Source organism: Cebus imitator, unplaced genomic scaffold, assembly GCF_001604975.1.
Source record: "Cebus imitator isolate Cc_AM_T3 unplaced genomic scaffold, Cebus_imitator-1.0 Scaffold8, whole genome shotgun sequence".
Taxonomy (NCBI): Eukaryota; Metazoa; Chordata; class Mammalia; order Primates; family Cebidae; genus Cebus; species Cebus imitator.
In genome coordinates this window covers 9,962,113-9,986,496 of record NW_016107323.1, presented here as the reverse complement: position 1 = coordinate 9,986,496, position 24,384 = coordinate 9,962,113, and the positions used below count along the sequence as shown (strand labels likewise).

General features: G+C 45.9%; 1 protein-coding gene across 5 annotated transcripts in view; it reads right to left on the bottom strand.

The window, feature by feature from the left end:
* Positions 1-3,915: 3,915 nt before the first annotated feature.
* Positions 3,916-24,384, bottom strand: part of RPH3A (rabphilin 3A) — a 342,231-nt gene continuing 321,762 nt past the window's right edge. For 4 of the 5 annotated variants that reach the window (XM_037743711.1, XM_017543014.2, XM_017543005.2 and 1 more), the window contains 8 exons: positions 23,010-23,084; positions 21,370-21,479; positions 18,930-19,056; positions 16,780-16,836; positions 15,843-15,997; positions 10,834-10,915; positions 6,931-7,027; positions 3,916-6,144 (listed from right to left, as the gene is read on the bottom strand). In XM_037743711.1, the coding sequence (XP_037599639.1) occupies positions 6,014-6,144; positions 6,931-7,027; positions 10,834-10,915; positions 15,843-15,997; positions 16,780-16,836; positions 18,930-19,056; positions 21,370-21,479; positions 23,010-23,084 (834 nt within the window). In that variant the 3' untranslated portion in view covers positions 3,916-6,013. Of the gene's footprint in view, positions 6,145-6,930; positions 7,028-10,833; positions 10,916-15,838; positions 15,998-16,779; positions 16,837-18,929; positions 19,057-21,369; positions 21,480-23,009; positions 23,085-24,384 lie in introns of those variants that run through there. The other variant, XM_037743722.1, reaches the window with a different exon arrangement.

Below are 24,384 nucleotides of genomic sequence, written 5' to 3'. Positions count from 1 at the left end.
TATATATATATATATATATATATATATAAACAGATGAGTGTAAAGATTGCCATTCTTAGAAAACCAACATCGAATTCTTTGGAAAGATGCAATAAAGGCAAGCATTGCGTAGAATTAGCTAAGAGTGAGATGACTGTAAAAGATTGAGAAAATAAGTTGCAACAGATCCACTCATGCCCAGGATTATGCCTTCATGCATAAAGCAGTGGCTTTAAATTATTGTTTCCTTTAAAGGAACAGAAACAGAAAATTATAGACCACTCATTCTTGTGCTTTTTGAGAGAACGATAGTGTAGGACTCCAGTCAGGGAACCTGCCCCAGCTAAAAGGTCTCAGGCTTCAAGTAATGAATAGGAAACAAAGGCACATTTGTGGGTGTAACAGCCTAGAGAATCATGATACTTTGATGCCTACCTGTGTAGTCAGAGAACCGGAAAGGGAAAGAGACTTATTCAGCGTCACATAGCAGATATGAACAAGAGCCAAACATAAGATACCTCTTTTTTTGTTGTTTTTTGAGATGGAGTCTCACTCTGTTGCCCAGGCTGGAGTGCAGTGTCGTGGTCTCGGCTCACTGAAACCTCGGCCTCCCAGATTCAAGTGATTCTCCTGCCTCACACTTCCAAGTAGTTGGGATTACAGGCATCTGCCACCACACTGACTAATTTTTTGTATTTTTAGTAGAGATGGGGTTTTTCCATGTTGACCAGGCTGGTCTCGAACTCCTGACCTCGTGAACTGCCCTCCTTGGCCTCCCAAGGTGCTGGGATTATAGGCGTGAGCTACTGCACCCTGTCAAAAGATACCCCTGTGTGCATACTTTCGCTTTCATGATAGTGTTTTTTAAAAAATATTATTTATTTACTTGAGATGGAGTTTCACTCTTTTTACCCAGACTGGAGTGCAATGGTGCAATCTCAGCTCACTGAAACCTCTGCATCCCAGGTTCAAGTTATTCTCCTGCCTCAGCTTCCCAAGTAGCTGGGATTACAGGTGCCTGCCACCACGTTTGGCTAATTTTTTGTATTTTTAGTAGAGACAGGGTTTCACCACTTTGGCCAGACTAGTCTTGAACTCCTGACCTCATGATCCACCTGCCTGGCCTCCCAAAGTGCTGGAATTACAGGTATGAGCCCCCACGCCCGGCTAAAGATTATTTTCAATTATGAATACATAATAGTTGTACATATTTATGGGGTGCACACAATATTTGGGACACAGGCATATGATGTGTCATGATCACATCAGGGTAATTGGGGTGTCCATCGCTTTGAATGGCTTGCTTAACTTCATCAAGCCAATGTCCCTGGCAGATCTGATTGAGCTGAGCAAGTGTCAGCCTGGCAGGTTTCAGAGCATTGAGTGTTTAATCCATTCGGCCGTAAGCCCAGCCTCAATTGGGCCTGCACTGCCTTCAACAGGAACCACCAGTCTTGTGACCCCTTTTGCTTGCCTCCCCTTTGTCAGCCCTGATGGAAGACCAGACCTCAGCAACTTCGTCTTGCCTCTGACTCCTACTCAGAATAAACGTCTCTAGTTGTTGGCTGAATGTCTATGGGCACCAGCAGGAAAGTCTGCTCCCATCTGTGCTCCCATCCACCTTGGAGATCTGATTTCTGCCTCGCCTGAACCTCACCCACTTTTAGCTCCAATATCCTGTGTTCAACCAATGCCAGTTCAAAGGCATTTTCCACTGATGCAAGCTGTGAGAGGGAGCGCAAGTTTAGGGGCTGGCAAGTGGAGGTGGCATTTGTCAAGTGCCTACTATGTGCCAGGGACTCGCGATGGACTGTACCATTGACATCGCTCAGCAACTCTGAAATATTTATTACTGTCCCCATTTTCCAGATGAGGAAACTGATACTCAGTGACTTGGTCAAGGTCCCATAGCTAGAAAGTAACAGTCCGGATCTGAATGCTGGACTTAATTAAACTTTTGGCTGGTGTTCCTTTCAGGGCAGATGCTTCCCACCACACCATATCGCCTCTCACAGTGTTTTATTTCAATGGGGTCAGCCAGGAGTCAGGCAGAGGGCACATAATTAGCTAGGTCAGGGGTACTAATATTTATGAAAATTTTCTTCTTGTATATTCATCTTAGTCTGTTAGGCATGTCCACATGATGAATGAAGATCAACCAGTTCAAGGATGGAAATTGGGCTTCTTTTTAACCGCCACCCATGTTCCATGCCTGGAACACTGTGTTGAGAGGGACTCAGAGGCTGCTTGTAGGTTCTGTAGGAAAGATGCCGTATTGATTAGTGATGTCTGCCAGGAGCACAGGGAGAATGGCAAGTGTCTCCAGCTGTTCCTGTGAAGGGTGTGTGGACCTAATTAGCACCTCTCTCCACCTGGTGGCAGCTAGTTAAATTGCTACTGGTAAAAACTGATCAATTTTTTGGATAGTGGTTTTCAAAGTCATGATGAAGGTGGAAATTACAAGGCATCAACCAGGAAAGATTTTCTTTCTTTCTTTCTTTTTTTAGGCAGCGTCTCACTCAGGCTAGAGTGCAGTGGCATGATCTTGGCTCACTGCAACATCCACCTCCCAGGTTCAAGTGATTCTCCTACCTCAGCCTCCTGAGTAGCTGGGACTACAGGTGTTTTTAGTAGAGATGGGGTTTCACCATGTTGGCCAGGCTGGTCTTGAACTCCTGACCTCAGGTGATCCACCCACCTCGGCCTCCCAAAGTGCTGGGATTACAGGCATGAGCCACTGTGCCCAGCCAGGAAATATTTTCAACTATACACCTTGTCCTTGGGGTTTAGCAGAATCTGTGGGGAGGTGTGGGGAGCATGGGTAGTTAGAAAAAAAATCTCTCAAGTGAGACTAACTTGCCAGCTTCCACTTTTGTGGGCACAAAAAGGAAATAGTCTCAAAAGAGAGTTCTGTTGGGATAGAATTGGTATCTCCTTCTGGAAGTAACCAACGTTACTGATAAATTGCTTAAGCACTTTTGGGATGGATTATAGTGTGATTAAGAATTCTTCCAGAGGCCAGATGTGATGACTCACACCTGTAATCCCAGCACTTTGGGAGGCCAAGGCAGGTGGATCACCTGAGGTCAGAAGTTCAAGACCAGCCTGGCCAACATGGTAAAACCTTCTCTCTACTAAAAATACAAAAATTAGCCAGGTGTGGTGGCGGGCACCTCTAATCCCAGCTACTCAGGAGGTTGAGGCAGGAGAATCACTTGAGCCCAGGAGGTGGAGGTTGCAGTGAGCTGAGATGGCACCACTGCACTCCAGCCTGAGCATCAGAGGGAGACTCCATCTCAAAAAAAAAAAAAAAAATCTTCTGGAAACTTAGTTACTCAGTTCACCTTCAGAACTATTGTGAATCTCCAATGAGAGACTCACTATAGGTTGGAAGGTGCTAGAATGCAAGGGAGGCATTTGATGGCCCATGCTCATCAATCAGTTAAGAACACTGCACTTTGGGGGTCCAACAATCCATCTCCTTTCCTGTACTGCCTTTGTGAAGCTTGGACATGGCATTTTCTTCTCTAGGCCTTGGTTTCTTCATCTGCCTAAAAAGTGAGTTGATTGAATTAGGTGCTGGCTCAATTTTATGTTCTTTTTGAGCTTGACAATGTCTGATTCTGCATTGACTTGGGACTTTTCCCAGGTCTTGTAGCAGGAAGAGCAGGATGAAGATGCTGCCTTTCTGTTTGGTGGGCACCAGCAAAAAATATTCTTCTAAAAGGGTTTGGAGTCAGCCAAGTTACCTTAAGCCCACCTGCCCAGGAAAAAATCCACCAGAAAGCAAACTCCTCGTGCACAGAGAACACATCTGTCTCCAGTGCCTGGAACATAATAGATGCTCATTAAATACTCACTATCATCAGAGTAGCATATGTCCTGGTGGGAGGGAAGACTTTGCCGAAACCAGAAAGGAAAAATGCAGACCACTCATTTTCCAGGATGTTCCTACTTTATTTTTGGCTAAATCATCACAAAGAAAGATGCTGGGTGGTTGTGCATGCACTGGAGGACGTGAGTGTATTCTAGGAGGGGAGGCGGTTACATTTGTTGGGGAGAGTGTGCACCCAGATGAGGGGCACTGTGAGCTTGCTGCATGCTGATTCCAGCGCCTACACCAGCATCAGGCTTGGGCGACACAGCCAGCATGCTGTCTCCTGAGGGGAAACTGTGGGAGGGAGGTCGGCTGAGGGTACGTGCCACCAGGGACTAATGGGGAAAGACAGGGTCAAAAGGAAAGATGGCGGCCAGGAAGTTGTTGGCCACCTTGGGGAAGACGAAGAGCTTGGTGTTTAGAAAATGGTTATTCGAGGCAAGAAATGAGTCCTCCCATGAATTGTGCAGGGAGCCGAGGCTGGAGGGCATTGAAAAGTTAAGAGATGTGATTTGGAGGAAAGTGAGAGCTTGAGTATCTGTCTGATGCTTCTGTAGAGAATGTTGGGGGGTTGGGATGACTTGGGGTGGTTTTCATGAGTGAAGACTTCATCGAAATTGGGAAAATCAAACCTTTCTCACAGGGCACTGAAGACCACCTGACCTTAACCTCAAATTGGTAATGTTTGCCCACATTGCCTTTTACCCCTTTTTAAAATATATGTTTTTTTTAGTTAGTAAAAGATTGATGATGAGCCCAAAGCCTCTGGCATCAGAGCCTGTCACTCTACTGTTTCATAGCCAAGATGTTGTTTGATTCTCCCAGGAAGTTCAGTAAAGAGAGTGAAGGGGACAGAGAGACAGATGAAAAGAGAGAGACTGGAGGTGGTTCTGAGTAAGAGACAGGATGCAAGAGAGTCAATGAAACGGAGTCAAAGGGCATTGGGGGAGGGGGTAGCGTGTTCATTTACCTAAGAGCAGAGAAAGGAGAAAGGCTGGGGGCTTTGGATGAGGCTCCTTCAGACCCATATGCCCTGGTCTTCTAAATGCCTCCTGTGCCCACCTGGGGAGCCCGTGGATGAGAGAGCCCCTCTACGGGCATCTACACAGCTCAAGGGATGCTGCCGTGCACCCAGGACAGTGCCAGCCACTGGTCCGAGGCCTGGGAACGTCTGGCTCTGCCAACAGGAGAAGTGGGTCACTTAAGAAGTGTGGGCCGAAATGGAACCTCAGATTTGGGCCAGTTTCTCAGTTTCCTGGTCAGGCTGGTGGCAGGAGGTGAAGAGGTTAGGCTGGGTTAAGATATACTTTTTTGCTGTTGTTTTTGCTGTGTTACTGCTTGAGAGAGAGAGAAAGGCAAAGGGGAGAGAGGCAGGGAGAGAAAGAAGGCGGGGAGGCTGAGGAAGGGAGAATCTACCGTGATGCAAGTTAGGGAAAGAAGGGGGGGAGGAGAAACGGTGACAGAGGAAGGGTTTTTTTCCTGTTTTGTTTTTGTTTTGCTAGGAAGCACGCAGGTGACATTCGGAAAGAGGAGAGTGTCCGAACCCCTTGGTGAATTCTGTGCCTTCGTGTCTTGGTGCACTTGGAACCAGCCGGCGGGGGGGTAGTGTGTGTTCCTGAACACAGTGGTCTGTTTTCCTGGCAATCAGGGTGTGTGTCTGAGGGTGCAGTGGGAGCCTGGAGCCTCTGTTTCTGCCCCAATGCTTGTCCTCACAGCATTGTCCGGGTCTGCTGACAACTGAGGGTACACAGAGACACGACACAGGGAACGAAAGGGTGTGTGTGCGTGTGTGTGTTCAAGGCCAGGAGGATCTAAAAACAGTCCTAAATGATGAACCTTTGTAATTTACCCAAACTGAGGGGTTGTTAAATGAGCAACCTCTTTGTAAACATCTCCCCATCCCCATCCCCGCTGCTCCATCCCAGGGACCAGAGAGGAGCTGTATTCAGAGCCCGCATCCCAGCGTCAGGGAGGAGGGAATCTTTGGCAGCAGTGCCCAACATGACGGGGGCTCAAAGGCAGGCTCAGGGAGAGCAGCAGGGGATGGGGGGAGGTAGGTATAGAGAAGAGAGACCAGGGTGCGGTGGGCAGCTGGGGCAGGCTTGGGGGGGACCCGGGCATGGAGCGGGACATGGAGTTGGGGACCTGGGCACTAGCCTAATCGCTTGACACATGGTTCTCATTCTGTAGCTGGTGCCAGCGCTCGATCTTCTTGTCTTTATTTTTCAGACACTCGTACCAGTGTTTTAAGCGCTCTCCCTTGGCCGAGATCCCCAGCTGGCAGCCTCCTGGAGGATAAATGGGAAGATAGAAGCAGGTGGTCAGCATAGAGGTCATTCTAGACCTAAATGTGTAGCTGGGGAAAAAACTGCCACCATGCAGTGACTCCCAGCAACTTGGGATCCAGTCTCTAAAGAGAGTTGTTGTTATAACGCTGTTGTTGTTTTTGTTATTACTACTGCTGGCCTTCTCTGCTTCAAGAACCTGCAATGGCTCCCTACTGTTGACCGAGTCATAACTTCACTGTCTATTTTTAAAGACTTTCTACAAATCACCACTCTACTCACTGAAACTTATCTCCCATTATTTCTAGGAACTCACCATCTATTTCCAAACAGTTTCATCATCCTGCTCAATCCTGTCATTACCCCTTAGCTCAGGCTCTGCCCCTTGCCTGGGATCCCCACCCCTCACCCCCACTTCATCTTTAATTGATTTTCTTCTTCATGGTTTGGAGAGGGACTAAAAAATTAAAACCTTTATCCTGGACATGCAAATAAATTAAGAAGAATTATTTTGCACCCTGCTTTCTGCAGAGACGCACATCTCTCCTATGATTTAATTACTCCACCAGAGGTGATTTGTTTAACACATAATCAAGTTTTGTAAGCCCTTTCATGTAAAGACATCCCGAAATCGGACCAAGGTCAGGATCATGGGTCTTGATTTAGCATTTGAACAATGTGGTTGCCAAAAGAAAAGGAGTGACCTAAACTCTCCATGGCCCTGAATAAAGCTCTCCTGTTCTGGGGAGGACAGAGGAGGCCATTTTCTCTGGAGTTAGGAACACTCACCGATGTAATCATTGGACTTGCCGATGTCATAGTCCCAGACCGAGATGTCCAGTGACTTCTTTGCCAGGTCACTGTGTTTGATGTCGTAGAAAAACTCCTGGACACAACAGAGGAAGACATATGAGTAAGAGCCCTCTGAGCCCTCAGCACTGGGAGCTAAGATGCCGAGTCCTAGGGGTCATGGGCCAAGGAGAAGTCTTTGAGCTGGCATTCTGGAGCAAGGTGGACTTCCGGCTCTGATCCTCCGCCCTGGGTTCAGTGATCCCCTTCCAGCAAACATTCCGTGTAACAAAGTCATCCTCTTTTCAGTGAACTTTGCACTTGAAATTGGGAAGGCTGGTGAGGTTTTTTTCCAATAGAGCTCAAGTTTCCTTGTAGGCAAATGGCCATGAACTCAGTCCTACCCCTCCAGTAGCTTCTGAAGGGGTATCCCCTATTTTATTGGTTAGGAATTAAAAGTAGTTGAACTGGCCGGGTGCGGTGGCTCACACCTGTAATCCCAGCACTTAAAGAGGCCGAGGTGGGCAGATCATTTGAGGTCAGGAGTTTGAGACCAGCCTGACCAATCTGGTGAAACCCCATCTCTGCTAAAAATACAAAAATTAGCCAGGCATGGTGGTGGGCACCTGTAATTGCAGCTACTGGGGAAGCTGGGGCAGGAGAATCACTTGAACCCAGGAGGCGGAGGTTACAGTGAGCCGAGATCATGCCACTGCACTCCAGCCTGGGCCACAGAGCAAGACTCTGTCATAAAAAAATAGAAATAAAAAAAAATAAATTAGTTGAAGCAGACTGAGTACATATGTTCCCAGACAATCTGATTTTTTAAAAGATAGCTTTTCTACCCAATTATAAAATTCATTTGTGTTCATTGTTAAAACAAGAAAGCTCCCCCAAATTACCTGTAGTCCAACTACCTAAGAATAACCACTATCGACATTCCCCCGCATGTGTTCACAGGGATGGATAAATATTTTGTTAATTAAGTAATGCTGAATATACAGTATTGTCACTTCCTTTTTTCCAGTTACAGCTTTGGGCATAACCAACTTAGCATGTTCTCAAATATTTTTTCTACATCATCATTTAAAATGGCTGCATTTAATGGCTATACCAAAATCGAATCCTTAACAGTTGGGTGTTTAGGTTATTTCCAATTTTTCACTATCATCAAAAACACCATAAAAGCCACCCTTGTAGCAGCCAAGTGTGGTGGCTCATGCCTATAATCTCATCACTTTGAGAGGCCAAAGCTGGGTAGATCTCTTGAGGCCTGGAGTTCGAGACCAGCCTGGCAAACATAGTGAAACCCAGTCTCTAGTACAAATGCAAAAAATTAGCCAGGCATGGTGATGGACACCTGTAATCCCAGCTACTTGGGAGGCTGAGGCAGGAGAATTGTTTGAGCCTAGAAGGTGGAGGTTGCAGTGGGCTGAGATTGCACCAACTGCGCTCCAGCCTGGACAACAGAGAAAGATCCTGTCTCAAAAAAAAAAAAAAAAAAAAAAAAAAAAAACTCCCTTGAAGCTAAATCATTACATACATTTTTAAAAAGTCACCCTTGCAGATAAATCATCATGTACATCCATGAATATTTATTTAGAATAAATTCTGAGACGTGAATGCGTTTGTAAAATTTTAAGATGGTGAATAGTGGCTACACTGTGATGCCATTTGTGAACCATAAGAAAGCTGGTTACACATATACTTGCTTTGCATATGTATAAATATCTCAAACATGGATAATATATTTACTTCATAAGAAATGAAGTAGGTGCCAACAAGGCTGGGGTAGGAGGGGGACTTTGATTGGATAGCCTCTTGTGATTTCTGAATTTTGAAATATGTGACTGCACTACCTGTTCCCCAAATAAGTGGAATTTAACTTTTTACACTGGACAGTTTTGAAAGTGTTTTGACAAACTTTCCTTCAGAGGCTTGTTTTCTCTCCAGTAGTGTGTGCATTTTCCCACATGCTCACCAATGCTGAGGACCAACATTTAAAAATATTTTTCCATTTGTTTGTTATGCGATATGGTGTCTGGTCTTAATTTATGGCTAATGAGTTTATTAGGAATTCATGTTTTGTGACTTGCTCAGATTCCAGGAGAGTGTAGGCAGGACAGCTATAAATGGCTCCTTACTCAAAACCCATGACATAAATTAGGAAATCAGGGGTTCAGCTGAAAAAGGGGCCTGGGGAGGAAGGGCTGAACTAACTGGTCAGTGATGACGCTGAGCCCTGTTTGCACGGCACATTCCCCACGTGGGTGCATATGGGTGTATGTTTTCATTTTTTTCTTTTTCTTTTCTTTTTTTTTTGGAGACAGAGTTTCGCTCTGTCACCAGGCTGGAATGCATACAGTGGCACGATCTCAGCTCACTGCAACCTCCACCTCCGGGGTTCAAGCGATTCTCCTGCCTCAGCCTCCTGAGTAGCTGGGACTATAGGTGTGCGCCATCACACCCAGCTAATTTTTGTATTTTTGGTAAAGACAGGGTTTCACCATGTTGTCTAGGATGGTCTCGATCTCTTGACCTTGTGATCTGCCAGCCCCAGCCTCCCAAAGTGCTGGGATTACAGGCATAAGCCACCACACCAGATCTTCTTCTTCTTCTTCTTTTGTCCTAAAGTAAGCAATACTAAACCTATTGCACGGTAACGTCCCTTCCCCACTTTGCAATATGTGCTGAAAATCAATATTAGCCAGCTCCGACCCAACACTGGATCTCAGGAGCAGGGAAGAGAAAGGAGATTAAGTGGGTAGAACAGCATCCAGGGCTGCTCCAGGCAGGCATGGAGAGTAGAACATGGACTTATTCCTGCTCTGGGCAGGGACAAGGCTCAGGGATGTGGCTCTGGCTCAGAGCTGGTATCTAATGGCACTTCTTTCCTTTATTTAGGTCTAGATCAGAACTATACATGTGGGTTAGATTAGAGCTCATTTATTCTTCCACTCTTTCCTCCATTCGACCCTTCATTAATTTCACAGATATTTCTGGACTCCTAGTGTCTGACATACTTGTCCACAGAGAATTGAAATCCAGATGGGCAGCGTGAGCTGGGGGGATGCACGGAGTCTGAAAACATAGAGGAAGCACATCTGCAGGAGGAAACTCTTATGCTGAGTCTTGAGGGATGAGTAGGAGTTTTCCAGAGAGGAGGAGAGGGAGAGGACAGTCCAGGAAAAGGTGGGAAGAGACCTGCATGGAGGTGAGTGTGACTTGAGGAGGGGGTGTGTGAGACAAGGCAGGGGTGGAAGTGAATCTGAAAGGGCTCGATTGTCATGCCAAGAAATTCGAGAGCCATTGTTGAGTTCTTGAAGCAAGAAGGTGACAAATTCAGGTTTGCATTTTACAAAGCTCACGCTTATGTGGTGGAGCTGCCACGCCCAGAAAAATGAGTCAGGAGACTACTGCAACCATCCAGGGCTGAAATGTCAGGGTCCGAGGCAAGACCGTAGCAGTGAGAATGGAGAGGAAGGAGCATATTCAATGGCTGTCTGAACAGCTTTAGCAGGACTTGATGAACTGATGGACATGAGGAGTGAAGGACAGGACAGTGCCAATGGGGTGGATGGTAAAGAGCATCGCTGTTCCTATTTATTCCCTTGAATTCCAGTATTAGAGGCCACTTGAGTTGGTGAAGACATTGGAGACAAGTTAGTTAAATCTCTTCCCAAACACGGCTTCCTCCCTATGACATTCCTCATCTGTGGGCTTTTGTCTTATGCTTGATTTCTTCCAGTGACAAGGAACCCATTCCCTCTTCTTTAGATAATTCAATCTGATCTATCACAGAAAGTTTTTTTTTTGACGGGACTTACAACCTTCTAGTAGGAATTTGTGCCTCTCCAACACAAAAAATATCCCAGAGCATGACAAAGAATGGGGCAGCCTTACCTCATTAAATTCGGGATTCAAGGTTTTCTTTTTAATTTGAGTCTTGTGTTTGGCCTTCTTTCCCATGTCCGGTTTCAGCCAGCTGGGAGGAGACACAAGATGCTGTTACAGATGATGTTTAATGAGTAAGCACAGCCTCTTGACCCCAAAGCCTCCTTCTTTACCAGGACAAATTGATGAATATGTCAGAAAGGGGATCAATATTGGTGATGAGCAATGTGCATTAGAGCATCTGCTTGGTACCAGGCACTTGACTGGGCACCTTAGGTATGCTTAATCCTCACATGACCCTAGGCAGTAGAACCACAACCACTCAGTTTACAGACCCAGAAACTGAGATCCAGAGAGGTAGAGTGTGCCCTAGCTCACACAGCTGGCATTGAATCCAGATGTTGAATCTGGAGTCTGTGTTCTTAGTGTGCTCCTACCTTAGGCTGCCCCCATTCCCTGGAGAGATGCTGGGTGTATGCACAGAAAGTGGGGGATGCCAAACTGATTATTGTCACTCCACTGCTCAAAACGATGCACTGGATTCTTTTTAAATTTGGGAGAGTTCAAAATCCTTCATGTGGCCTTAAGACCCTGTGTGGCTGGGTTTCTGCCCCATCCCAGTCTAACCTTATGCCATTCTCCTCACCCCACTCCTTACTCCTCCTTTCCACCCAAGGGCCTTCAAGCAAACTGTTTCTTCTGCCTATAGGGCTCTTTTCCAGTGAGGCCTAATGTCTGGCACATAGTAGATACTCATTTTCTGGGTGAGGCTGGATGTAGTGGCTCGTGCCTGTAATCCCTGCACTTTGGGAGGCTGGAGCGAGAGGCTTACTTGAACCTAGGAGTTCCAGACCAGCCTGGGCAACATAGTGAGAGCCTGTCTCCATAAAAAAATAACAAAAATTAGCTGGGCACAGTGGTGCATGCCTGCAGTCCCAGGTACTCATGAGGATGAGGTAGAAGGGTCTCTTGAGCCCTGCAGTTTGAGGCTGCAGTGAGCTATGATCACACCACTGAACTATAGCCTGGGCAATAGAGTGAGACCCCGTCTCTTAGAAAAAAAAAAGAGAGAGAACAAAACCCAAACCAAATCAAACAAAGTATGTCCTGGGTGAGTAAACCCAACAGGCTAAAAACTCCTAAGGGTTGGGACGTTTGGATTCTGATTCAGGTTGTCACCAGCTGAGCAACTTTAAACGTGAGCATAACTTTACTGTGCCTCCATTTCTTGACCTGTAAAGAAGGCGAACATTTTACTCTCATCAACAGAGCTGGTTTTGAGGATAATTTTTAGGAAGAGACAAAAATGAGGAATTAAAAGTTACCAAAGAACTAAGCAAAAATAATGGGTAGTTCTGACTTTTAAAAAAATCTTTATTTGGCCGGGCACGGTGGCTCACACTTGTAATCCCAGCACTTTGGGAGGCCAAGGTGGGTGGATCATGAGGTCAGGAATTCAAGACCAGCCTGGCTGTAGGGCTGATGGCCCCACAGGGTTGTGGGGTGTTCCTTACGCTGTGCTGAGACACAGGATTTGAGAAATAAAGAGACAGGACACAGAAGTACAAGGAAAATGCAGCTGGGCTTGGGGGACCACGCCACCTATGAGTGGAGTTAGGCGAAGCTTTGAATGTTCAGAAGCATGAGTATTTATTGTGTATAGGTTAGGGGGCAGGGCAGTGAGTGAAATTATCTTTAAGGATAGTGATAGGGTAGTGAGCAATAAAACAAGGGGTCTACCTCCATTAGGTCACCTAGGCCAGGAGGTGGACAGTGCACAGCAAGGGGCCCATTCCCATTAAGGCAAGGGCCATGTGCAGTAGGGGTCCAACCCCAGTAGGTCACCGAGGCTTGAAGGTGGGTCATGCGCAGTGAAGAGGGTGCAGTGTGCAATATGTCTATTTATGGGCAAACTACTTCTAAGAAGATTTATGGGGGGATGCTTTAAGTTACACAGTAGTGACAGAGCTGTTAGGGTTACCGCCACCTGCTGGCAGCTTCCAATGAGTTTTCTGGGAAGATGCTTTTCGAGCAGCACAGTAGCAAGAGCTGATAAAGTTCACAGTCACCAAGGTAGATTGCCGGTCTAAGGGCAGCCTTCCACAAGAACTGGAGCAAGGTCCTACAGATCCTTTATTGGGAACAGTGGCTCTTGCCCCAAGCCTGCCATACAGCGGGTATCTTTACGATACCGAATGCTGCCGCCTGGGCCATGGATTCTTGTCCTGGTATAACTGTTTTTCCCTTAAATTATGCTCTGCACTGTGTCTGCTCTAGGCATTCCTCTGATTATAAGCTGCTTATTTCTTAATTCATGCTCTGTACTGTGTCCACTGTAGGCATTCCTCCGATTATGAACTAAGATATAATTATATATATATGTAAGGAAATATTTCTTAGGCACTTATACTATTAACTATTATATAATTATATAGAGAGGATTATATAAAGGAATTCTTCAAGTCCTAATTCTATAAACTAATATATAATTATATAAAGGATTATATAAAAGGAAATAGCTGAATAGTAACACTATAAACTGAGACATTTTTTAAGCCCTAACTGTGCCAGGGTTCTGCTTAAGTCTCCTTCCTCAGTGCCTATATGGGGGGTTACCCACACCTGGCCAAGATGGTGAATCCCGTCTCTACTAAAAAAAGAAAAAAATACAAAAATTAGCCAGGTGCAGTGGTGGGTGCCTATAAGCCCAGCTACTTGGGAGTCTGAGGCAGGAGAATCACTTGAACCCTGGAGGCAGAGGTTGCAGTGAGCCAAGATTGTGCCACTGCACTCTTGCTCTAGAGTAACAGAGCAAGGTTCTGTCTAAATAAATAAATAAAATTTATTTGATCAGAAACTGCTTAGTGGTCTCCCATTTCTTCTCCCATAACTGCAGCCAGTAGGACAGCTGCTTCACTGGTGACCACAGCAATTCTACTTCTTCTGGAAGGACTGGGTGGGTGGAGGAGGGGGTGGTAGAGAGAATTATTTAAGAAAACCAATCTGCACATGGCTGACTGCTAATGGAGTGCTGGACAGCACCCCTTGAGCTCATTCCCTCTCTTGGGTCATATGAGGAAATAAAACCAAATTACTCTTAGAAACCAACCTTGTCCCTAACATGTGTGGTTTCTGTTAACTAAATCTTCATTCAAAGGAAACCTGACGGACAGCCCACATGAATCTGTTCTTTGGCTGTGGACTCAAGGGAAGTATTGTTTTCTGTTATCAGAGGCAGTGGAGGTGGGGGGAATGTCTCCCAGCTGGAGAGAATATTAGTAAATACTCTTTGCCATGAGTAAGAACAGTGATGGTGGTTATTTATAACCATAATGACATGTATTTATTGAGCATTTACTATGTACCAGACCCCTTGGAAATGCACCCCTCAGCCTACATTCTCCAATTCAGGGGGTGAAACTGACAGACAAGCTACTGGACTCTGCATTCATGATGTTCTTGCTGAAGCCATGCTTCCCACAAGCTGTTCTTAGCCAATAACTAACCCTGACAGGGACATTAGGCAGCTTCATTTCTGGGAAATGCAGGACTCCTTTGATGGGTGTTTGTGTAGATTCTTTCTACTCAAATGTCCTTCCTTCTCTGCACCAGCAGGATCACACCTTAGCAAGGTCTGCTGTCTCTGTGGGTCCCCTCAGGAGTCTTCCTTACCTCCTCTACAGGCATTTTCTCCAACAAATCTCTCACACCTCTTATCTTCTCTTGGTGTTTCCATCTTGGAGCACCTGAACTCATACACAGTATTACTCTTTCCATTTTGCAGATGAGGACATTGAAGACTAGAGATGTTAAGCCATAAGCCCCTGGTCACATAGCTAGAGCATACTGGAGACTCCATGCTCCATGGAGATCCATATCCACAGAAGCACACATGTCGCTGCCCCAAGGTCAGCAGAATTCTACTGAGGTGCTAAACATTTTTGTACCAGGCTCGATTCTGGTTGCTTTCTATGTGCCATCTCATTTGAGCCCTAACCCCGCTCTTGGAGATAAGTGGAACTCCTGTTTCCATTTTACCAATGAAGAAACTGAATGAGAAGCTAAATAGCTTGCTTACAGTCCACAGCTAGCAACTGGCAGAGATGGGAGTTGGGCCTGATGTCTGACACAGTGGTGGCCATGAAATTGCACCTGGCAGACCTCCAACTACAGGAAGCATAACTGACCAAGGCCCCAGATGCAGTGCTTGGAAGTCCATGACATATTTGTGCCAAGGCCATGCTCCCAGCCAATGACTGGGCCTTGCAGGGATGCTAAGGTAGGCCCACTCCTACAAGACACAGGACACATCTGATAGCCAATTTTGGCTTGAGGACTCCCTGGAGGGCTTACTGAACTTGCATCTAGAAAGCTTCCCTCCAACTTCCGTATCTATTCCCCTCATTCAGGTCAGACTTGCATTGTAGTCTAACATCTCTCCCTTTCTCCTCTGACTCCCTCTAGACTTCCTGAAATGAGTATTTCCCCTGATAAACCCTTTGTCTACTTAATTCTATTTTGGTGTCTTCTTCTCAGATGATCTGGACTAACATAGATAACAAAGTGTCTTTTATTCCCCATGATTGAGATTACTGGAATAGTCCCCAAATCTAAGGCATTTTTTTCTGAACATTTCCAGAATGAATCTGGAAAACACCAGATGGCCTCTTTGGTGGTGGAGGTCTGAGCAGTCTGAGGGGAGTGCGGCCAACTCCTGGGAGCTATGAATGGGGCTACTACAACTAATCAGCATAGTTGTAGAGCCATCACCAGCCCCTGGAGAGGACAGGGTCACAGAGTTTTGCATGTGGGCAAGTGGCACAGCAGTCCAACTGCCTGAGACTCCAGATCCACATTCTTGCCAGTTCTAGCCGTTTGTTTCACTGTGACCTTGGGTAGGTTCCTTGCCCTCTCTGGGTCTCAATGTACAATGATCTTGGGGAAACTCTCTGGTTCTCCTTTTCCAAGGATCCAGGACTCCTCTTGGGCCCACCCATGGCCCCAAGGCATTGACTTACAGCTTGACGAATGGGTCTGAGTAGCCGTTGGCGTCCATGGCAGCCAGGTGCACGCAGCGTATGATGCCAACAATGAGGCCTCCCTGCTGTGTGCTGTACATGAGGGAGACCAGGATCTTGCCACGCTCTTCAGTGTCACCAGTACGCTCCACCTGCTACATTAGGGGAAAAGGCAGTGTGGGCCTCGGAGGGGAGGGGGCTGGGCAATGTGGATTGTGAGCCTTAGGGAAAAGCCTATGAAGGGCAGATGGAGCTTGGCCAGCTCTAGGGAGTCAGCACCAAGGACAGCAGACGGCCTCACCTCCAAGGAGGAGCCAGTGGTGAAAGTCAGGAGACCAGTCTCAGGCACGTGGGGACCAATGGCTTTACTTTGACTTAGACATGGATGAACTCTGACTGTGAGCACAGATTGAACTTGCTCCTGGTCACTGATTGGCTTTGACTCTAACCCAGGACTGAGCCTTGACCCTCGCCCCAGCCAGATTCCTGCTTCTGATCTCAGACTCCCTTAATGCAACCAGTCTTCTCAAAGGATAGTCCCTGGGGCCATATGAGGGACCCAGGCATAGAGCATGAAGGCTTAGTTCAGTTTCTGCCAGGCACACAGCTCAAAGAATGCATCTACTCCAAGAAAGGAGTATGCCATTGCTCTAGTCAGTAAATTGTCAACAGAGCTTCTGACCACAAGGCTAAAAACCTGGTGGGCATCCTGGGTGTGAGAGAAAGGGGCTGCCCGCTCCTCAGAGGCTTCAGGCATGGAGAGGACATCCCTTGTCTCATGCTCAAACAACTTGGGTAAAGGGTCACTCTCAAGGCAAATCAACAGCGGGGTGGTTGCAAGAGAATGGGTGAGGAAGGGGCTAGGGAGGGAGAGAAGAGGAAGATGCTATCCTAGCACAGACCCCGACTGTGGTTTCAATTCCTGCTCAGTGCTTACCTCCTCCTCATAAAGGGCCATGCCTCGGGCTGACCCCGTGGTCCCGGCTCGTTTCATCTTAAAAGAAGAAAACAAATAAAGATAACATTGTCTATGGAGCTCATCTTCCTACACAAGAAGGACCAGAAACCTCTCAAACTTCCATGAGCATCCAGAGCCATGAGGGTGGGTTCTTAAGCTACTGTGGCCTCCTACTCTCCCTTTTAGCTAAAATGTATAAAACATAGCCATATGGCAAAGTATGTGAATGCATAACAACCTGTGATATAAATTCTGTTACAATTCCAATTTTACAAATGAGGATGCTGAGGGTCCGAGTGGCTAAGCTCCTTACCCAAAGTCACACAGCCAATAAGTGTCAGAGCACTCCACACACAAACAGACAAGATTTCATTTTCTCTGGTTGAAATGACTCAGGGATCTTGGGGTCTGACTCACCAGGCATGTTTTCCCTTCATGGCCCCTGGGGCCCTTTTGCTGAACTCTAAGTCTCTGGGAAACAGAGTTGGAAAACCATTGGTTAAATCCAACCTCCCCACTCTGGAGAGGAGGAAACCTGAGGTCCAGAGGGGAGGGGCCCCTGTCCTCAGTGGGACATAATGGGGGAAGTTGGTGGTGCAAGGGTTAAGATTTAATGACAAAGAGCAAATGAAGATGATCAGTAGCATTCTGCGGCCGCTGCAGCCCTCTGGCTGTCCTGCGCCTCCATGTCTCTGGAGCTGGCTGTGTCCACCATAGCAAGATGGGCAGACCCAAAGGCTGATGGCCCAGGCAAGGGCCTGGCCATTGTCCTGGCCAACTGAACTCATGGAGTTGGGGAAGGAAGAGAAGCCTGAAGAACCAGCTGTTACCAGGCAAAAGTCCAGAAGAAATGCCTCACTCCTAGGGCTGTCTTTAAGGATTTATTTTGAACCTGAAATTTAGTGGAAATTCTTCCTTGCAATTTTCCTTGTTGGGCCTTGTTCCTTTGCCTGCACTATAAAACCATGGCATGGCATGCAGATATTCCAACCATGGGCTGGCCATCTGGTTGGAGGATGCTGCAGGATTTCCCCTCCTGTACCTCATAGCTTCCCTGTGGAGAGCAGGCTGGATGCCCAGAGAGACCAGGGGTGTTGGTGTTGTAGGAGAGCTGGGCTCCGGCTGGTGCCAAGACCTTGGAGACCTGCTCCCTCTCTGGGCCCAAGTTGGCTGACAGGTAAGGCAAGGCAGCCTGAATTATCTCTAAAAATATAGATTGCTGAGTCCTTCCATACCCCACTAAAACAGAGTCCCCAGAGGAGACCCCCACAAATCTTAGTTTGTAAAGCTCTGGTTTTAAATTCTGAGGTGCAGCCCAACTGCAGAAACTCATTTTCATCCTTGTTATTTCCTCAAAGAGCAATAATCACCATCTGACCACAACCATGACAGTTCAAATACTTCATATGTATTACCACATTCAATCCTTAAAAGATCCTATGAGGTTAGCACTAGAGTAACCCATTTTACAATAAGACAGCTGAGACCCAGATAAATTCAATAATTTGCCTCAGGTTATACCCTAAGTGGCAGAGCCGGGATTCACACCCGGAGAGCCTGGCTGTACAGCCCACACTCTTAAACTCTAGGCTATGCTGCCTCCTGTTAACCTACATGGTGCTTTCTGACTTCCTAACTGACAGGTGAGTAAGGCAGTATTGTTTCCTACACTAACAACTGTTCATTTATGAGTGCTTACTATGCACTAAGTTCTATTCCCATTATACTATTTTTTAAAACACAACCCTCTCAAGAGGCAGGTACTGTTGGAATACCCACGTCACAGACAAGAACACCGAGGCATGGGGTAGTTCAGTCCCTTGGCCAAGGCCATGGAGTAGCAAGTAGCAGGGCTGGCTCTGAACCCAGGAAGCCCATGCTCTCCTTCCAGTTTGGCCAAGGAGAATTCATGTTTGAAGTGATGCTGACACAGGGTTTGTGAAAGGCAGAGAGAGGATGCAGCCTGAGGTTCTGAGCTGGAATCCTGACTCTCCTCTGCAGACCTGCTGCAGTGCCTCTACTACCCAATTGGGGGAAATTGGATCTATTTCCCCCAATTCAGACCCAGAGGAAGGCAGCTCCCCCAATCGCCCCTCCTCCCATCAGATCCTGAGGGGAAAATCACTCACAGGAATCACTCGCTCCAGGCAGATGTTGAAATTCTTCCTCTGGTTGGGCTTCAGTTTCTTGAGGGAGAATCTTGTCTCCCCAATAAATTCATTGTGGCCAAATTTGTCCTCATCACAAACAGAGATCCTGCCACCAACACAAGGGGGTGGAGAGAGAAACAGGATCAAATAAAAATATTTACTTAGAATAGTTAAATAGTTATTGTTTATAACTATGAAAAAATCAGAAATAACAAATACTCTACAATGGAGGAACTGCTCAAGAAAATTATGAAATAACCATAAAATGTAATTGTATCACTAAAGACAATGTTGTGCTTAGTCATCAGGGAAATGTGAAACCACAACACAACACCAGTGCACGCCTACCAGAATGACCAAAATAAGAAAGTGTTGATAAGGCTGTGAAGCAAGTGGAACTCCCATACGTGGCTGATGGGAGTGCACACTGGCACAGCCACTCTGGAAAACTGGCAGTTTCTACTAAAGCTGGACATACCCGTATTTAATGGCTCAATCATTACACTTCTAGGTATATACGCAACAGAAATGAGTGTACTTGTGCACATAGAAACAGCTACTAGAATGTTCCTAGCAGCACTATCTGTAATAGCCCCAAACTAGACACCACCCAAATACATCAACAGTAAACTGGGTAAATAAAACTGTGTTATATTCATGCAATAAAATACTAAACAGCGATAAGAATGACCTACAACTACACACAATTTGGATGAATACACACACAGAATGTCAAATGAAAGAATGTAGATACAAAAGAGCCACGCAATACAATTTCATTTATGTAAAGTATAAAAACAGACAAGATTAATTTGTCCTGTTAGATGTTAGGATATTGAATACCCCAGGGAGGTTCTCACAGGAAGGGGCCACAGTGGGGGCTTCTGCGGTTTGGGAATGTTCCTTTCCTTAAGCCCAGTGTGTTCACTGTTGTGAAAATTCATCAATCTGTACACTTATTATATGTGCATTTTTCTAAATAATGTTGCAGCCAATTTGGAAAGCAGTTTGCATGTCTTGTAAAAATTGTTTTGAAAAACATCACATATCCCATGATCCAGTAATAATTCTCTTTGGTTTCTATCCCAAGGAAACACTCATGTGTACACAAGCAAGAATGAAGTATGCTCACTGCAACTTTGTTTGTAATAGAGAAAAGCTGGAAACAATTTAAATGTCCACCCACAGGGAATTGGCTAAATCAACTGGTAAACATTTACAGAAAATTTTAAAACATGCCAAACAATCCTGTACATTGTTTATAGATACATAATTATGAAGTATAAGACATACTTGAGAATGAAACCCAAAGAATTCAGGACGGTGTTTAGCTCTTGGGAGAGAAGAAAGAGAACAGGACAGGATGGGAGAGTAGATTGTACAAAAGGAGCTTCAACTTGCCCCAGGAGTGCTTTCTCAAATAAACAGCTGAGGCAAACCAGCAAAATAGTAAGATTTTTTGACAGCTCAAGTATTGGGTGGGTTCATGGATGTTTGTTTTAGTATGTTCTACACTTTTCTATTCATTTGTAATATTTAAGAATAATAATATTTTTACAAATCTGTGATAAATCCATTCTGTGGAATACTCTGAGTCAGTTGATATTAGGTAGATCTAAATGTCTTTTCATGGCTATGACACCAAGGTATATTGTTAAGAAAAAAAGGCAAGTTCTAGATATACATATATATACATATATGCATATATAGTATATTTTATATATATATATATACACACATATATGCATATATAGTATATTTTATATATATATATATATATACACATATATAGCCATTACTTTTAATGGCAAAACTGCAATTACTTTCCACACCAGCCTAATAATTCAACATTGTAGAAGGCAAGTTCTAGATATACATATATATACATATATGCATATATAGTATATTTTATATATATATATACACATATATGCATATATAGTATATTTTATATATATATATATATATACACACACACATATATAGCCATTACTTTTAATGGCAAAACTGCAATTACTTTCCACACCAGCCTAATAATTCAACATTGTAGAAGAATATGAAATGGCATTAACGTATTATTAAGTGATACAGACATATTAATGGGATGATCCATTGTAATAAACATTTTTATAAGCACTCAATTTTATTAGGAAAAAACTTCTTCGCACGCATGCACACACACACACACACTGAACATCCAGGCACCAAGATGTTAACAGTAAACAGTTTCAACTTACCTGTATTTTCCAAAATTTCTACCAAAAATATCTTTTTTTGGTAAAAGTAAACAAGCAAGAAAAAAATAAACTATGCAGAGATCTTTTTAGAATGAAGCCCTGGGTGTCTCACCCCAAGTCCCAGCTCCACCCAGCTTGAGTCTCCCCTTCACCTCCCTCTCTGCCCTGTGCCCGGCAGGTACCTGAGGGTCTTCCTCTGCATGTCCTCATCAGTGATGCCGTGATAGACGAGAGTCTCATTCCAGACAGGGTTCCGAGTATTCCGCAGAGTTTTTGTACGAAGCTTGTTGGACTAGAGCCCCAGAGAGATGAACAGAGACACCTTCCTCAATGGGGAACTAGTCCTGGAACCCCATCATTTGGGCCAATGTGGAGTGGGCAGGTGGCTTTCCCAGTAGGAGAGTCCAGGGGCTTACTTATTCCCAAAGGCATGTTCTCAGGGAGTGGGGGATATCCTCTAAGATCATGGCCACAGATAAATGGATATGACACTGGGTCCCCTCTCCCTCCATGCACTGAGCCTCCTTCTTGAACTTCCCCTTAAGAAAGCAGAGACACCTTCCTTTCAGAAGAAATCATTTATAGGTCAGGGAGACAGAAATGAGAGTTACCCATTCCCTTTTAGGCAGGGGATATTCGGATGGTTCCCTCTGTTTCCCCCAAATAGTATCAGGGCCAACAATTTTCATTTTGCTCTAAGAGAGAGAAGGCTAGAAATGCAACCACGCCCAGAAAATGTGGCCTCGTGACAAATCTAATTCATGCTAACATGCAGATGATTCATGTTAGATTCTCTGGCAAAGCAGTTTTGGCTATTAGGAGTGGGCAAAGCAGAGCACCTAGAGGGGAAGCAAACATCACTGGGGAGTTACGAGAAGCGGGGGCCAAACACTTCATAATTTGGCCATGACCAGGTGAGGAACTGCCTTTCCTTGATTCAAAGAAAAGAGTGAGACAAAGTGTGTGTGTGTGTGCGTGTGTGTGTGTGTGTGTGTGTGTTGAGTGTGGGGGCAGGTGTGTGTGTGTGCGTGTGTGTGTGTGCGTGTGTGTGTGTGCGTGCGTGTGTGCGTGTGTGCGTGTGTGTGTGTTGAGTGTGGGGGCGGTGTGCAGGTGTGTACATGTGTCCTCTTTTGTCTCATGGAGCATTTGGTGCTTGCAGGGGGTATTTAACAGGCGTTTTCTGTTTGAAAATCATTTGACAGAGGTATGGTTACCTTTGCCTTTAGGATGTCCATGTCAAATTAATACAAAGCACAAAACAAAGCCCAGGCAGGCACACTTCCATTTCTGGCCACGTGCCCTGGATGGGCCAATCCCCAAAGAGGAGAATTAACCCCAGAGCAAAGCAATGCTCAGCCAGTGAGCTGAAGGGGAAAGGTGGGGGGGCTGGGGTTTCAGAGAATATTCTCCAAAGTGTTTAGTCCTGAAATTTGGAGAGAGCTGTTCATTTCTATTGAGAGATGAGGAGTGTGTGGTTGGGGCATACAATGTGTGGGGGAGGTGAGCCAGGGTCAGCACTAGGAGAGCTGCTGCAGGCATTTGAGCAGGTGAAGGGCACCATCAGGGCATCTGCTTCTCTTCTGCCTTGGCAGCTCCCCAGATCCCAGGTTTCTGAGTTGGAGAAATGGACAGAGCCCCTGCCCAAGGGAGAGTGACTCCTGGAACATACTTTACTTGCTCTGCAATGGCTTTGCTACTCACAGGATGAGGTGGGGGTGAGGATTTGGGGTAGATAAGGCTATTTTAGGCTCTGAGCTGAGAACCCTGGGTGTCTGCCAGGGCCCATGCACCCGGTTTGCAGAGAAGTCAGGCCATATGGTACCTTGCTGGCTCCCGGCAGGAGGTGCAGCTTTACGTAGGGATCAGCCAAGCCGTTTGAATCCATGGGCTTCAGGCCCTGCAAGAGAAGGAGGCAATGGTGTGAGGGCCTCAGGAGGGTCCAGTGCCCAGCTGTCATCGGCAATGGGCATAGCCCCTGGCATCTGTCCTGCCTGTTGGTCCACCCTGTGTGCTTCCTCCTCCAAAGAGAGAGAAGGGAAATGCAGTATCATGGAGAGTGTGCTGGGACGGGAGGCAGAGTTTTAAGCCTGGCCATGTCACTTTCTGGCTACGTCACCTGAGGCAAGTTTCTTAACCTCCCTGAGCCTCCATTTCCTCATCTGTCAAATGGGGATGAGAACAGTACCCGCTTCTTGAGGTGGTGAGATTTAAATGCAATTCTACCTGTAAAGTGCTGGCACACAGTACACACTGGATCAAGGCTGGACTGTTATTGCTAGGATGGGAGGAGATGTCCCGGAAGTAAGGGCAAGGCTATGGGGAAGGAGGAGACTCCTGCATTCTGCCCCTGGCCCCCCTGCATTCACTGCTGAGACTTCAGTGTCTCCATCCATCAGGTCTGGGACAAGGCTTGGATGAGAGACTATGGAGGAGGGAAATTGTTTGGGTAGGTAGCAATTCAGTTGATTTGTTAAAATGACCAATCCCCAAATTCCTGGAGCTTAGACACATACTGTCCATCCCCTATACCCAGACCAGGCAGATGTCCCACCTCTGGGCTCCCACCATCCCACTGCACAGCACTTACACCATGCACAGGTGGCCCTGAACAACACGGTGTGAATGGTGTGGATCCACTTACATGAGGATTTTCTTCCACCTCCGCCACCCCTGAGACAGCAAGACCAACCCTTTCTCTTCCTCCTCCTCCTCGGCCTACTCAACCTGAAGACCATGAGGATGAAGACCTTCACGATGATCCACTTTCACTTAATGAATAGTAAATATATTTTCTCTTCCTTATGATTTTCTCAATAAATGCTGACTTTTCTTTCTGCTAGCTTACTTTATGGTTGGAATACAGTATATAATCCTAAAGTATACAAAAGATGTGCCCATTGATCATTTATGTTGTCAGGAAGGCTTCCAGGCAACAGTAGACTAGTAGCAGCTAAGTTTTTAGGGAATCAAAAGTTACAGCATAGATTTTCAGCTGCATAGGGGATTAACTTAACTCCCACATTGTTCAAGGGTCAACTGCATTGTGTCCAGCGACCTCCTGGGACTTTGTTTCCCCACTTGTCCAGTGGGGCTGGCAGCCACTCCTGCTTCATGGGGCTCTTAGAGGATTAAATGAGATCTCGCCTGTAAAGATCAGCTCCATCCCTTACCAGCTGTGTGACCTCAGGCTTTAACTT